General features: G+C 52.3%; 5 protein-coding genes across 5 annotated transcripts in view; all 5 read left to right on the top strand.

Moving 5' to 3' along the window:
- Positions 1-1214: 1214 nt before the first annotated feature.
- Positions 1215-3096, top strand: LAESUDRAFT_642315 (DUF1212-domain-containing protein; the record flags this gene model as incomplete). Its single annotated transcript, XM_040903724.1, has 6 exons — positions 1215-1404; positions 1455-1971; positions 2022-2146; positions 2202-2287; positions 2345-2872; positions 2932-3096. The coding sequence occupies 6 exons, from the start codon at positions 1215-1217 to the stop codon at positions 3094-3096; spliced, it is 1611 nt and encodes a 536-aa protein (XP_040769339.1).
- Positions 3097-4504: 1408 nt separating this feature from the next.
- On the top strand, positions 4505-5127 carry LAESUDRAFT_711057 (uncharacterized protein; the record flags this gene model as incomplete). Its single annotated transcript, XM_040906813.1, has 4 exons — positions 4505-4629; positions 4685-4737; positions 4760-4842; positions 4867-5127. 4 exons carry the CDS (start codon positions 4505-4507, stop codon positions 5125-5127), a joined length of 522 nt encoding a protein of 173 aa, XP_040769340.1.
- Positions 5128-5888: 761 nt separating this feature from the next.
- LAESUDRAFT_720850 (uncharacterized protein) lies at positions 5889-6891 on the top strand. Its single transcript, XM_040907900.1, has 4 exons — positions 5889-6166; positions 6222-6274; positions 6337-6677; positions 6730-6891. The coding sequence occupies exons 1-4, from the start codon at positions 6042-6044 to the stop codon at positions 6838-6840; spliced, it is 630 nt and encodes a 209-aa protein (XP_040769341.1). The 5' UTR covers positions 5889-6041; the 3' UTR covers positions 6841-6891.
- Positions 6892-7015: 124 nt separating this feature from the next.
- On the top strand, positions 7016-11596 carry LAESUDRAFT_741039 (cysteine proteinase). Its single transcript, XM_040911116.1, has 17 exons — positions 7016-7377; positions 7436-7756; positions 7806-8007; positions 8064-8266; positions 8315-8567; positions 8620-8729; positions 8795-9045; positions 9095-9399; positions 9453-9752; positions 9804-9864; positions 9916-10037; positions 10090-10202; positions 10258-10363; positions 10419-10599; positions 10654-10788; positions 10839-11086; positions 11148-11596. Exons 1-17 carry the CDS (start codon positions 7082-7084, stop codon positions 11361-11363), a joined length of 3423 nt encoding a protein of 1140 aa, XP_040769342.1. The 5' UTR covers positions 7016-7081; the 3' UTR covers positions 11364-11596.
- Positions 11597-13780: 2184 nt separating this feature from the next.
- Positions 13781-15200, top strand: part of LAESUDRAFT_720854 (uncharacterized protein) — a 4353-nt gene continuing 2933 nt past the window's right edge. Inside the window, exons 1-3 of the mRNA XM_040907901.1 lie at positions 13781-13913; positions 13972-14024; positions 14085-14203. Of these exons, the coding sequence (XP_040769343.1) occupies positions 13789-13913; positions 13972-14024; positions 14085-14203 (297 nt within the window). The 5' untranslated portion in view covers positions 13781-13788. The remainder of the gene's footprint in view (positions 13914-13971; positions 14025-14084; positions 14204-15200) is intronic.

Raw genomic sequence — 15200 nt, forward strand, 5'->3', positions numbered from 1 at the left:
ATTATAGATGCGAATGATTATGCATTCACGGTGCAGAGCATACTCAACAGACTGTCGGCCAGAGGACATTCTCGAGCAGTATACTAAGAAGCACGCCCAGTAGCGTTGGTCCCGCGAGCTCTGTGACGCGCATAATGGTCTTGCTGAGGCTCTCGCAGATAGTAGCTGCTAGATTTTTCTCGAGCTGGGTCATGCTGAATAGCGCGGATAAGGGATGTTTCGCAAACAACATGGACGGACTCGGAGGACATGCCGGCGCCTAACGTATAACGGGCGCTAACGACGGCTAGAGCCACGTGTTGTGGCCTGTGGCGGGAATGCGGTGGTCAACTTTGCAACGCTGCCGTTCCCGCGTCCGCTCGGGCTCGGATGTGCGCTTTACGCATCGCCGCTGCCGAAGCTCAGATGCATAAATACACCTCTGATTTGCACGATGTCTTCCTTCATTATTCTGAGGAAGCAGGCTTCCCCACTTATCCGCACCCACCATCCAAACCTTCACACATCTCGCCATGCCTTCCACCAACCACCCTTCCCGTCGTGCTTCCCCTCTGCGCAGCTCCCTCGCTTCGAGCAGGTCCTCGTTGTCTTCTTCCTCTAGTCGATCGCCGAACCGAACCCCCAAGCGAGTGCGATTCTCTGCGGACGTCACAGCATCGGACGGGTGCTCGCTACGTTCACACACCCGGAGGCGTTCCTCCCAGTCCAGCGGACGCCGCGTCCGGTTCTCTGAGGAGCTGGAGCATAATGCACCCCAGACTTACCAGCTTCCCGCCCGTCCGGAACCACGGCATAATCCCAGGATTTTGAGGCCATCCGAATATTACTCCGAAATCGCCAGACGAAGTGCTCTCCGACGGAGCATCCCGACGGTGTCCCCTCCTCACCAAATCTCTCCTGCCATTCACCCACGCGTTCAATCTGAAGGAAGCGGAGATTCAGAGGACACTCTCTATGACCCAGAAAATGGGACCCAGGCATATGAGAAGCCCGACGAGAAGGAAGATTTGTCGAGATACTCGTTATCTTCTTACCGCCACCCGTACGAGATCCGGAGGCCCGAAGCGTATTATGCATCCCAATCCTCGGTCCCGGATCTCTTTAGCGGGCTCGTCACGTCGGCGCTCCCTGGGGAGAGGGCGTATGCACCCGACGCTAGGCCGCGCGATCGCCGTCGGGAGCTTTGGGAAGCTCATGCGCCAGTCGTTCGTGGTATGTTCGGCAGTGTCGGCACGCATGATGGCCAAGACCGCATGCTTGACCCAGACGATCCGGACATCACGGGCATTCGCAAAGAGCGCCTCGACGATCTTCACCACGATGAGAAGCACAAGTTGCGCTTGATGTCGTACAGGGAGCGACGCAAGTACCTCTCTCGTGCTAGGGTCGTGTTCAACAAGACCAGTATGTCTCGTATTCCTGCTGCTATATGCTAGTGCTGATCTTTTCTCCAGCGGTCGGACATCGGCAGAACTTTATATTGACCCTCGCCAAGGCCCTGGTCAAGTACGGTGCACCATCTCACCGTATCGAGTCGCAACTGCTCTCGGCTGGGAAAATCCTTGATCTCAAGTGCGAGTTCGTGCATCTTCCGACAGTCATTATTGCCACCTTCAACGCCGACCTGCACTCTCACAATGAGCGGTCGGAGGTGCACTTCATCCCGCGCAAGGGCTCGCTCTCCCTCGGCGCTCTGCACCTCGTCCACCAAATCTACCGTGGTGTTGTCCACGACGAGATCAGTGCAAAGGACGGAGTAAAGCGCATGGAGAATCTCTTCGCATCGCCCCCAGTTTACGGCCTACGGGTCCGCGCTCTTCTCTCATTCCTCCTTGCAGCGTGCATTTGCCCGCTTGCGTTCGGCGGCTCGTTCGCGGATATGTGGCTTGCGGGCGTGGGCGCTCTCGTGCTCTTTTTCGTGCAGACATTCATTGCGTCGAAGGCAATCGCCCTCTATGCCAACATTTACGAGTATGTACACCTTCTAGTCTTCGAGGAGCTTTGTCTAATAGTTCACTCAGCGTCACGGTCACAGTTGGCATTTCCTTTGTTGCCCGAGCGCTGAGCAGTATCCGCACAGAGAGCTTCTGCTACACATCAATCTCGTCGGCGGGTATTGTTGGGATTCTCCCTGGTTTCCTCATCCGTACGTCGTTCGACTCGTGCCACACCATGTACGTTTTGCTGATCAGTACTTGCAGTGTGCAGTTCTTTGGAGCTGGGATCCAAGAACATCGTGTGCGGGAGTGTGAACATGGTATACGCGCTGATCTACACCTTGACCCTCGTGAGATTAACTTCCCTTATGCATGTAATTGGGATTCTCTGATCGTCATCGTTTTAGGGGTTCGGTCTGCAGCTTGGCTCCGACCTCTTCTTGCTCGTTCATCCCTCTGCTCGTGACACCGTCGTCCAGGTCGTGACACAGGACACAAACCCCATCAATGGCATTTTCATGCGTGACTTCGGCCTTAACGCCACGAACATGTTGAACGGCGCGTTCACCTTCAGCAACACGACTCCCGTTGTGCTCGACAACGTCGTCATGGGCTGCTATCGCCCGGACAACCTGCCGTGGTATTTCCAGGCATTCCCGTGGTGGTCCGAGTTCTTCCTGGTGCCGGGCTTCGCTATCCTCCTGTCGCTTGCCAACGCACAGCCGTGGATGTCGTGGGACTTCTTGGTCATGATCCTCATCTCGATCGTGTCCTACCTCGCGAACAAAGTCGCGAACCACTTCATTTTCAACCACTCCGATATCGTCTCGTCCATCGGAGCGTTCGCCGTCGGTCTGTTGGGGAACATTTACTCTCGACAGTTTGGTGGGACTGCGTTCACGGTCATGGTTCCTGGAGTCTTGTTCTTGGTGCCGGTACGTATCGCGCGTCCTCTAACAGTGTCCGATATTTACTCACGGGTTGTTTCGCACAGTCCGGTCTATCACAAGCTGGCGGCATCACAGCACAAGGAGATGGTATCGAGATCGGTTATGCGATGATCACCGTCACAGTCGGTATCACCGTAGGACTGTTCTTGAGCCAGGCTCTCGTATACCTCTTCGGATCTCGAAAAAACGCTGCTATATTCTCTTTCTGATTCATATATTCAATGGCGAAGGATGCTGGTCATTCATGTTTGCAAACATTTATTTTTATTGATGCAATGGAACACCACTATACCCAATACGCGCTGGACGCTATCACATAGACTTCGCGCTGGGCGCTTTATCATAGACCTTCGGATCACATAGATGATGTTGTAGAAACACAGATAACAAAAACACCAATAAAATGGCAAAAATGATCAAACTCAAATGCACTTCGTGAATGGCCGAGATGTGAATGATACAAACTGTGGCCACTCAGGATTGATTAAACGGCGGCATATTCATACCGGAAAATTGAATTGTATTGTGCTTGCTTGTAGAGAACTGGACTGAGGGAAAAATCTGCTCAAGCTGACGGTGGGGGATTGATTCGAAACTGTGCTTGACAGCTTGAACAAAGATCCCCGTGAACCTGTCAATCACGGAAATACTTGTCGCACCTCGCCCGCGGATCATCTTGGCAGCCGGACCTTAGATTATAGATCGCGTCTTAGGGTCATGTACGTGCGTTTTTTTCTTCAAGCCTTCAAGCGTTCGCTATGATTGATACACGGTTACAGTCAATGCAAAACGCTGTTGCTTCGCATTGGTGCTCTCGCCGTCAATTTCATCAGGAAAACTCAAATCGACTTGCGAATCGAGAACCTCCTTCTTGACTTGTTCTTGCCGGTATTGGCTTGTACAAGTCGATAAGTGCACAATAAGAAGCTTCCAACCCAGGAAAAAGTTCAATACAGGAAGGTCCTGAGACTTTCTCGAACTTACTGTCTTTTTTGGTGACAGCAAGCGGATGAAAGTGTCCTAAGCCCGATTTGAGTTTTCCTGATGTTCTAACTAGTAGTACTGCGTCAGATGCCCATATATGCTCTCTGTACCGAGTCTTGCGGTCATCAACCATCGCCTATTTGCAACCGCCAACACCATCTCCGAGGACAGGAGCACGTACCATGTGTGCCTTGCAGCCGTAACAGACAGCACTAGTTCGTTTGTTGAAATGGTCCTCGATGATTGCGAACTCCCGTCGCCCACGGCTAAGCTGACCGACACAAGTGTACGTCGGGCTGTAACAAGCAGTCAGCAGCTTCAGTCCAGTATATCAAAGGAAAGTGGTAATCGATCCCTACGGCGTTTTGCAACACCGGAAACAGGTTGTTCTGGGGACACTTTGACTGTCAAATGCCGACGCGATGCGTTTAGTATCCAGCGCGCTCGGCCACTCCCCCGTAGCTTATGCAGACTCTGTCCGGAAGTTGGTCAGTCATCATCGTATGCAGCTCCCACCAGTGTCAAACAGAGCGGCAGACAGTGCACCCTTGTGGGTATAAGTAGCGGACGGTCTTGACTTGTGTGAGACAGCGCATCTATCCTCCCAGCCCCGGACCACCTTTCAACTCGAACATGTCGTTGCCATGCATTGAACTAGCAGAGACACCGTCCACAGAGGCCTTCCTCGCGAATCCGAAGGACAAGAGCCTCGTACAGCCAGCGCTTGATCTTCTCAAGAACTCGAAGGGCATTGTCAAGTGAGCTTCCGAGATGTCGAAATTCCTATCGTCGAAGTCCTGACCATTTGAATAGGATCTACTATGGTCTACAATCTGAGGAGAGAAAGCATTTCTATTTGTACAACGGTACGCTTACCATCGATCACAGCAATCGCCGATTGTTCACATTTGATTGCTCCGCCTGCAGTCTGGGAGAGGTTGCAGGACCACGAGAACCTTCAGGCAGATGCGGTCAACTACCCAATCCTCTAGCAGCACTGCTTGAAAGTGATGGCAGGCGCGCCGGACCCGATCCACATCCAACCTACGGCGGAGCCTTACAAGGTGCTCGGTGCTCCTGCGACCGAGCTTGCGCTCATCACGGCCAAGCCCGGAGTGTCACAGACAACAATCGGGGAGAAGACGAATGAGCTTGTTGCGATTGCGAACGCGCTTCCCGCAGAGTGGGGCGTGATTTCTGCCGTGTGGGGCCCTATTGTTGAGAAGGATGACGCTATAGCTATGATCATTGGATAGACATCGGTGGAGGTGGGAGGTCTTACTATGTCTCGATGTGCATAGAGAGCTGAATATGCTGCAGCATCACTGGAAAGCGGTGTCGACGGTGCCAGAGCTTATCCAGCACATAGAAAATATGTACAAGATAGCAGACGTCGCGCTCGCCCACCCGGAGCTGTCTGAGCGGAACTGATGGAGAGGCTGGTGGGCCGTCGTAGGATTTCGGGAAGCGACTCGAGTAAAACATCAGATTCTGTATATCATTAGTACAGCGGTGCTCTCCCAGCTAGGTGTGGCGATCTGTCCGGCTGCGTTGAATGGCTGTTGAATGTCGGCGTGAACGATGTCCAAATCATTTTGGCGCTCATCAGCGCGCTTGATCTGAGATGGTGATTCAAAATTACGCGACCTGCAGGCTGATCCGCGTCAGTTGCAGCCGTAACGACAGCTCATTAATCATTCATTGCCCCGTTTGTCGAAATGGTCTTTGATGGTTGCGAACTCCAGCCGGCGACGGCCAAGCTGACCGACACAGACGGTGTAGGCCTACATGTGGGGGTGTAGCAAGCCGTCAGCAACTTCAGTCCAGTATGTCAAAGGAAACAAGTAATGAATCCCTACGGCATCCTGTAATGGCCACAACAGTTTATTCTGGGGACACGTTGATTGTCAAATGCCGACCAGATGCGTATAGTATCATTCAGCAGGCTCGGCCACCCCCGTAGCTTACGAAGACTGTGTCCGGAGGTTGCTCAGTCATCCAGTGTCAGATCTGAGCTATGCTCTCATGTGGCTCCCTGTTATCGCTCCCGATCAGTGACCTCGTACGTATGCATACACGGGACGTGCCCTTGTGGGTATAAGTAGCGGACAGTCTTGCCTTGGGTGGAACAGCGTATCCCTCCCACCCCGGACCATATATCAACTCAAACATGTCGTTGCCGTGCATTGAAGTCGCAGAAACACCGTCCACAGAGGCCTTCCTCGCGAATCCGAAGGACAAGAGCCTCGTACAGCCAGCGCTTGATCTGCTCAAGAACTCGAAAGGCATTGTCAAGTGAGCTTCCGAGATGTCGAAACTCCTATCGCCAAGATCCTGACCGTTTGAATAGGAGCTACTATGGTCTCCAGTCTGAGGAGGAAAAGCATTTCTATGTGTACAACGGTGCGCCTTACCATCGATCATAGCAATCGCCAATTATTAACATCTGATTACTCCGCATGCAGTCTGGGAGAGGCTGCAGGACCACGAGAACCTTCAGGCAGATGCGGTCAACTACCCAATTCTCCAGCAGCATTGCTTGAAAGTGATGGCAGGCGCGCCGAACGTGATCCACATCCAACCTGCGGCGGAGCCTTACAAGGCGCTCAGTGCTCCCACGACCGAGCTTGGGTTCATCACCATTAAGCCCGGAGTTTCGAAGGCAACAGTCGAGGCGAAGACGAAGGAGCTTGTTGCGAATGCGAACAAGCTTCCCGCAGAGTGGGGCGTGATTTCTGCCGTGTGGGGCCGTGTTGTTGAGAAGGACGACACTTTAGCTCTGGTCATCGGATGGACGTCGGTGGAGGTGAGAGGTCTTGGTATGTGTCGGTGTGCACACAGAGCTGAATATGCTGCAGCAACACTGGAAGACGGTGTCAACGGTGCCAGAGGTTGTCGCGCAACTGGATGATATGCGCAAGGTAGCAGACATCGCGCTCACCCATTCGGAGCTGTCTGAGTGGAAGTAACGGAGAGGCTGGTGGGCCGTTGTAGGCTTCTCAGGAAGTGACTCGAGAGTAGAACATCAAATTCTGTATATCATTGTAGTACAATTTAGCGGTGCTATTTGAATGTCGGCGTAAACGATTCCTAAATCAATTTGGCGCCCAGCAGCGCGCTTGATCTGAGATATCTGCTGCACTGATCCGCTTCGTGCATTGGACTCTGGTTGAGTTTGTTCATGCAAATCTCTGACGGACGGCACTCGCGATGGCCACTACGTACCGGGAGATCGCTCCCATAACAGACCAGCGCGACATCTTTCCCCAACCCATCACAGCGCTCTCGTTTGATCCCGTCTCCGACACGCTCTGGACTGGCTCGAACTCTGGAAATGTCGTCGCGTATTACTCCGCGCAGGGCATGCGCGGAGTCGCGTTCCCCGTCGGCGGCGGGCTTGCTGTCAAGAGGATTGTAGCTACCGAGTCCGCCGTACGCGCATTTGGTGTCGCTAGTGAGGGGATCGGTACATGGGGCAAGGGAGGAGTGAACAAGTGGTATTGCAGGTATATTGCGCGTGCGTCCTACCATCCTTGTATATTGCTTCTTACAACAGTATGTCAGGTCTCACGTACCTATCACCGCTTGCTCGGCGAACACCTTCACGACATCCATCCTCGCTGTAGGCACTGCCGCGCCGGAACTACTCATGGTGAACGCACACACCGGAGACATTATTCGACGATCGCAGGCTCCATCTGTTTTCACACACCTGCAGTGGGCCATGACGTTCATCGTGTCAGGATCTTCTGATGGGTTTCTGCGCACCCACGATCCGAGGAATGCGATGGGTAGTAACACCAGTAGCGTCAAGGCGCATGCTAGTGCCATACAAGGCCTAGAAGTCAATGGATGCTACGCATACACTATCGGCATGGGTACCAGGTGATATCGACATCTCTCGGTGTATGCCTCTACTAATATCCAGAGCCAGACAGGGCCATCCGTTCCCCGAGCCGCTGGTCAAAATCTACGATCTGCGTACGTTGAAGCCACTTCCACCCCTTCCGTTTGCGAGCGGGCCTGCGTTTATCAGTCTGATGCCGAAGCGTCCCAACACACTGGCGATCACTTCGCATCAAGGCCTGGTCAACATCGTGGAAGCATCGAATCCTACCGTGAACGAGTTCTATCAGGTATGTCCCCTTCCCGGGTTTCACGAACAGAAAGGTTGAATGATCCTTGCTCATAGCTGGAAGCGCCGACCTACATCACGTCCTTCGCTGTGTCCCCTACGGGAACGTATATGGCTTTTGGCGACTCCGACGGTGCCATCCATCTGATGACCGCAGCGGAGGAGGGCGCGGATCTGCCCTTCAACGGATTCGAGGGCAAGCCTATAGAATGGCCTGACACGCCAGAGCCTCTGCCCGAAATCGAATGGACGGACTCGACGTGCGTGACATTCAGAGTGACCTGACCTCAGTCTCATATGGATTGCAGCCCCCTGAACGTGATCGGTATGCCATACTACAACGAGCTGCTGCTCTCATCATGGACGCGGGACTTCATCTCGACTGGCTTACACTATCCTCCGCCTCCTAAAATCCCGCAGCAGATCCTCAATACAATGAAGATCAAAGATAACGTAGCGTACGCTGCGCTGCCGAAAGAGCTTAGAGGGCGGCGGAATTTGGCGGTAACGGCTCCAAAGAAGAGCGGGGGGCGGTTCAGGAGCGGTAAGGCAAGGAAGAATGTACGTGGTTGCATTGGCGGCACGTGTACACCTATACTCATGGCGCATTTAGTCGGAACCAGAGACGCCGACATTCGAGTACGATCCAGAGAACATACCAAAGCCATATCGGAAGGTCGAGATAGAGTACTCAAAGTTCGGCGTAGAGGACTTTGATTTCGGGTAACTAGCAGTCAATCTCAATGGATGACCTACTTCCGGAGCTGACCACACACTCCCGCCCGCAGTTTCTACAACCGTACCCAGTACAGTGGTCTCGAGACCCACATCTCCAACTCCTATACCAATGCCATCGTCCAGCTCATGCATTACACACTGCCTGTTCGGCGACTGGCGAAGTCGCACATTGCGACAGATTGTCCGCGCGAGCACTGTCTGCTGTGCGAGCTGGGCTTCGTGGTGCGCATGCTTGAGGATGCGAGGGGCACGAACTGCCAAGCAAGCAATTTTTGCAAGACGGTGGGCGTTCTGGCGCAGCGTGAGTTTTACTTGTCTGGTCACTCCACATGATATTGATGCTATGACAGTGAATAATGCCATCGAACTTATCGACTACGGGCGGGAGTCGGCAGAGCTCAATTATGCGCATATGATACAAGCCTTCCACCGCTTCCTTGTCGATCATCTGAGTTCAGAGGGCAATTCTTTCCCGCACAATCCGAGTCTACTCCCGTCACCTTCCTCCTCTCCGAACTTGCATTCTCCTGCCCCTGCTCCAATCACGCAACTACTCGGAATTGATGCGAAGAATGTCATCACATGCACGCACTGTAAGGCGGTAAGGGAGAAGGAAAACATGACGCACGTCATCGATATGATCTACCCTCGAAAGGTGAATCACTTGTCGTGCTCAGCTACGTGTGAAGCTTACGCATCTAACCTTAGCCTGGCGATGTGACACCTGAGGTAGACTTTGCATCGATGCTCAGGCATTCGCTGCTACGTCCAACAACGCACAAGGCAACGTGTCAGACCTGCAAGCAGTTCTCCACCTTCGAGTCTCGGCGATCGATACGCACGAGAGACCTGCCGCCCATTCTGGCTGTCAACGCTGCCGTGTTCACCGAGGACACCTTCAAGTTTTGGAGGGACCAACGGAATCAGACGTTCTTGAAGCCCACTATTGAGGTGCGCGGCCAGGTGGAAGGTATCGATGAGCCGGAGGCTGTCATCTATGAGTTGAGGGTATGTGCGCGGAGAGATGCAGCATACATGCACGTGCTCATGTGCTCCTAGGCTATGGTCACACAGGTCGTGCCGAAGGAGCAAAATTCTCATCTGATTGCAATCGTAAAGAGTAAGGTGATCTTATGCACCTCGACATCGAGTCGCTAATGGGATTTCATAGTCCCTGAGATGGAGTATCCGGTGCATCCTGAAATGGAAGAAGGTCCATGGTATATATTCAACGACTTCGTAGTTCGGAACATCAGTGAGGAAGAAGCGCTGAGCTTCCCCTCCAATTGGAAGGTGGGCAGTCAGCTGCGATTCGAACTCTACGCTCAATGCTTCCTTCAATCAGGTCCCGGCTATCCTTTATCTGGAGCGCGTTGATCTCTGTCCCAACTTAGACTTCAGTGACTTGCCTCAAACAATAGACGAGTCCATCTTGTGCCGTGATACTAACGTTGCGCTGTACGTCAATCCGTTGCCTCTCACGAACACATGCCTCATATAAACGAATTCACAGTAATCGTGATAAGAGAATGATCAAGCATGAGCCGCTGCGTCATGATGAGCTGCCAATGCCCGGCACTCTCATTGCTATTGACGCTGAGTTCGTCAGTATGCAGCAGGCGAGTTGCAGTTCACTCACTAAATGTGTTATCGTGCTGATCGCCCTGAGTGCAGGAGGAGACAGAATACCGGTCTGACGGCACGAAGACGGTGCTTCGACCTGCTCGAATGAGCCTTGCCCGGGTCTCGGTACTGCGAGGAGAAGGTCCGAAGGAGGGTGTACCCTTCATCGACGATCATATACATACAAGTGAAGTGATTGTGGACTACCTCACCGAGTTTTCTGGTATCAGGTGTACGCCGTGTTCTCACTTTTCCATTTTGATCTTCTCAGCTGATATCACACTAGTTGGGGATCTTGACTTGAACATGACGCGATATACCCTCACTCCCTTGAAGTTGGTCTACAAGAAACTACGTCTGCTCGTCGATCGGGGATGCATCTTCATTGGACACGGCTTGTCAAAGGACTTCCGAATTATCAGTAGGCTCGACGACATGCAAACCTGAACCCTTCTCATAAATCACTTGCAGACATTTTCGTGCCACCAGATCAAGTAATCGACACGGTCGATCTGTACTTCTTGCCGCAGCGACAGCGGCGGCTTTCGCTTAGGTTCTTGGCTTGGATTGTGCTCGAGCAGAACATTCAGACCGATACGCACGACTCGATCGAGGATGCTTTGTCCGCGCTGAGGTTGTATAAAGCATACCAGTCCTTCGAGTCACAGGGTATCTTTGACCAGAAACTGGAAGAACTTTATAAAGAGGGCAAAAAATATGTAAGGATCATAAACTTGTTACCATATTGCCGCGCTCTAATCGAGGTACGCTCCGTTACAGAACTGGAGACCCCCACCGCCTCCGGAAGCACCGGCGGGTGCTGTCACTGCTCCTCCAAGTAGCACGGCGAGCCCTGTTCCGCAGTTCCCGACCAACCCACATTCCCTCATGCAACCGCCGTTTGCGCCTGGACAGTTTCCGGCTGTCTTCCCGCTGCCTACCTTCCAGATGCATACACCAAATCAGTTCTTACCTCCGAATTGGGGAGGTAGATGATAGGAATGTCAATTATGATGAGATGATAGAATGAAGAATGATTAGTTGTAGCTGCTATTAGTGCTTGGATTTCGCTGTATCGTAGCGACAGATTACTAGACGTGTTTGTATTATCGATCTCTCATTCATATGATGGGGTGTCAACTCGACAATGATCTCGAAGTACGCGGGACGACATAATACCCAGACGTCGTTTACATGGAAGTCATACCGAAGCTGATATCGTCAACGGGAGCCATTCCACCCTCAAGCCTTCTGCAAAGGACTCTAACCTACCATCCAGATCGCAGCATCACCCATGCCAAACTCGCAGTATTCCGCGTAACGGCTTTATCTATGTATTGAACAACCAGCCATCAATCAGCTTATCCTTCCAACGAGCACATAGAGACCAAGAAGAGAATCAGTTAACGGTTTTCTAGGCCGCCGCTCAAATGTTGAGCGTAGTGCGTAACATCTCGCGAAGTCAGAGCCCAGTGCGTTTCATCCTTCCAATGACCTTCATAAAAATATCGTAACGTCACACTCACCATGTTAGCGTGGTTTAGATGCTGAGGACATCGTCGGAGCAGTGTGAAGTCGATGGGGGGATGTCGCTGCGCCTCGCTCGAAGGCAGATCTGAGCGGTTCTACTACAGCCGCTGATGTTACGTCAGCATCAAGCCAACATCCCGTCCAAATTGGGAATGTACCCTTTGGAAACAGATTGTATAAGCACTATAGTTCCTGCCATATGTCCTGGTATTCTCTGAGAAGTTATGCATCCTTATGACATTGAAACTTGGGGGTGTCGGCGCTGCTCCGCACGCCCGGGTCCGAATGATCCGGGGATGATCGCCACAGCGTGTCGTGTGGAACAGGAGTCACAGTTCCAGTGGTTTGTATGTTACGATAGTCGACAGGCACGCGAGAAGAGTACGTCGCGGGTGACATGGTTATGTAAGCCCCGCCATGTATTTCTTTACTTTAAACCGAATGAAGGATCATTCGGAACTTGATCCTGAGCTTGAATGCATGACCACGCTTCCGGCGGACGCCTCTGTGCCAGTGGGCTTCCTATCATGGAAGAGTGCCAGTTGAACAGTTTACGAAACTTACAAAACAAACCCAGAGCAGCGGACGGTGTCCTCACTCTTCTGTGACACAATGAGGCCGGAATTGTATGGCCATTTCTTTACCTCCGGTGCGCCAAGTTCGAACTAGCCTACCGCTCGTCCTACCTTTACACCCCGGTGGCAGTGCTTGCGCGCAGTGAATGTGGAATCATGGCATGACACGAATTGCCAATCTGGAGGCACGATTATACCATGGGATAATATGTAGGCTACATAGTACTACTCTGGAATGCGTTATAGCCGCTCATAGTACATTTAAAATGCAGATGGGCCCGCCTTCTGTCTTTCACCTGAATCTGAACTCTAGTTCCGAGTCATGCCATATCAACAAAGATATGACATGAAAATGGATGGTTGTAACCATCCCAATTCTGTGGAGGAATTTGCTACAGAGTTTGCCAAGGATATTCTGTACAAGAAGAGATGGGGTTCCAGGTGCCACGGCGTACTAGAGGAAGTTGTTTGGCAAGGAAAGGTATGGAGAGGTGGATGCTGCGCAGGAGAAGTTGTTTGAACGTCCCGACTAATACCGCTGTGCCGATATATGCTCCATCAAAATAGCTCCGCTACGTATCGTACGTTTGTGCTCGTATGCGCATTGTTTTCTATCTGATCTCTCTCCAAGGGGGGAAAGTGATAAAGGCAACATGGCCTGCTCGATAAATAGCATACTTATTTTTGGTAAAGGTAATGGGCCAGATTCCGAACGCGATGCTCAAATCGGTTGATAGCCATTCTGAGAACAGGTGAAAACTATTCAGAAGACCACACAAATCAGCTGTGCGACTATGGTATTCTCAACCTCCAGCGCCATCTTTGAGGACAAAAGTGTGTACTATATGTATCTTGCAGTCGTAACGGACAGCTTTCATGACTCAGGTTTGTTAAAATGGTCCTCGGTGGTTGCGAGCTCCCGCCGGCGACGGCCAGGCTGACCGATACAAGCTGTAGCAAGCTATCAGCAGCTTCAGTATGTTAGTAATCGATCCCTTCGGGATTCTGTAACGCCAGAAGCAGTTATTCTGGGAACACGTTCACGTTGACGTCAAATGCCGACGCGATGCGTATAGTATTCAGCAGGCTCGGCTACCCCCGTAGCTTATACAGACTCTATCCGGAATTTGCTCAGTCATCATTGTATGCATCACCCAGTGTCAGGTCGGAGGAACGCTCTCATGTTGACGCTCGTGATCAGTGACCCAACGTATGTGCCCCACAGAATGCGCTCTTGTGGGTATAAGTAGTGGACGGTCTCAGCTTGTGTGAGACAGTGTATCCCTCCTACCCCTTGACCACCTCCTCACTCGAACATGTCGTTGCCGTGCATTGAAGTCGCAGAGGCACCGTCCACAGAGGCCTTACTCGCGAGCCCGAAGGACAAGAGCCTCGTACAGCCGGCGCTTGATCTGCTGAAGAATTCGAAGGGCATTGTCAAGTGAGCCTCCGAGATGTCGGTATTCGTATCGCCAAGATCCTGACCATTTCAATCATAGGATCTACTATGGCCTACAGTCTGAGGAGAGAAAGCATTGCTATGTGTACAACAGTGCGCCTTACCGTCGCATAGCAATCGCCGATTATTCACGTTTGACTACTCCGCATGCAGTCTGGGAGAGGCTGCAGGACCACGAGAACCTTCAGGCAGATGCGGTCAACTACCCGATCCTCCAGCAGCACTGCTCGAACGTGATGGCAAGCGCGTCGGACATGATTCTATTGTCCGAGGTGAAAATTTCCGAGGGCTGTAAGACACGTAGGAACGAGTGACTCAGCCTCGATGTATGATGCGAGTGCTCTATAAATACCTGTAGACACATAGGAAAGCGAGTGACTACAGTATATCAGTAAAGACTAAGTAAAGGAGTCCAGTAGGTACTCACCTCAGCCTCGATGTATAATGCGAGTGCTGAGGTAGTAGGAAAAGATTGAGCGCGCTTGTGGCTATGTGATTACATAAGCGAATGCGCGCGGAATGTCTAAGTCCGTGTCCCACTGGACATAAAGTCCGTATGACTTCCAACACGCCCACTCAGTGGGAATGCGGACCTACTTTTAGAACACTAATTGAATCCTTCATGCTGCTTGTGCTGTGCGCGACCGACGGTCTTCGGAACATACTGTGACTTGCACGGATTGAATGGTAAGTGCCTGTGGCGTAGGGTTTCTTGAGTCCGTCTGGGCGGATAGAACCCGGGCTGCTGTACGCTGTCTGCGCCGTGTGACTTCGCCTGGATCGTGCCCGATTGCGGTGTGTGGATGGTCGTACTCGTCGTTGAGTGTGGCCTTGACGAACGGGATAAGTTCTTCCTTTGTCGCTAATATCCGTTGATCCGCGTCTGACGTTGATTCGAGGTTCTTCGTCAACTGAGTGACCCGTAGCGCCCGCGCGAATCTTGTCGCGTTCGACTGCGCCCACTTGACGCGCGTTCTTCCCTCCTCTCTTTGGCTGTTTCCCTTCGCTTCTGGTTCTCTGCTGGACTTCTGGAGTCTCTACTTCCCGCTTCGTCTTGGCTCCGAGGCCTCCTGGAACTGTCTTGGGCTTGTATGCGCCAACAGAGGACCACGGATCGTCATCGCGAATCGGCGCTGGACGCGCGCATGCGGATTGACGGACATGGCTCTTTGCAGCCTTTGGAGCGGGAGCAGGAGGGGCTGCGCGTTGAGTCCGAGTGCGAGAGAGGGATGCTGTAGCCTCTGAGATGGCAGGTAAGTGCTCCTTCTC

Source organism: Laetiporus sulphureus (genome assembly GCF_001632365.1).
Source record: "Laetiporus sulphureus 93-53 unplaced genomic scaffold LAESUscaffold_3, whole genome shotgun sequence".
Classification (NCBI taxonomy): Eukaryota; Fungi; Basidiomycota; class Agaricomycetes; order Polyporales; family Laetiporaceae; genus Laetiporus; species Laetiporus sulphureus.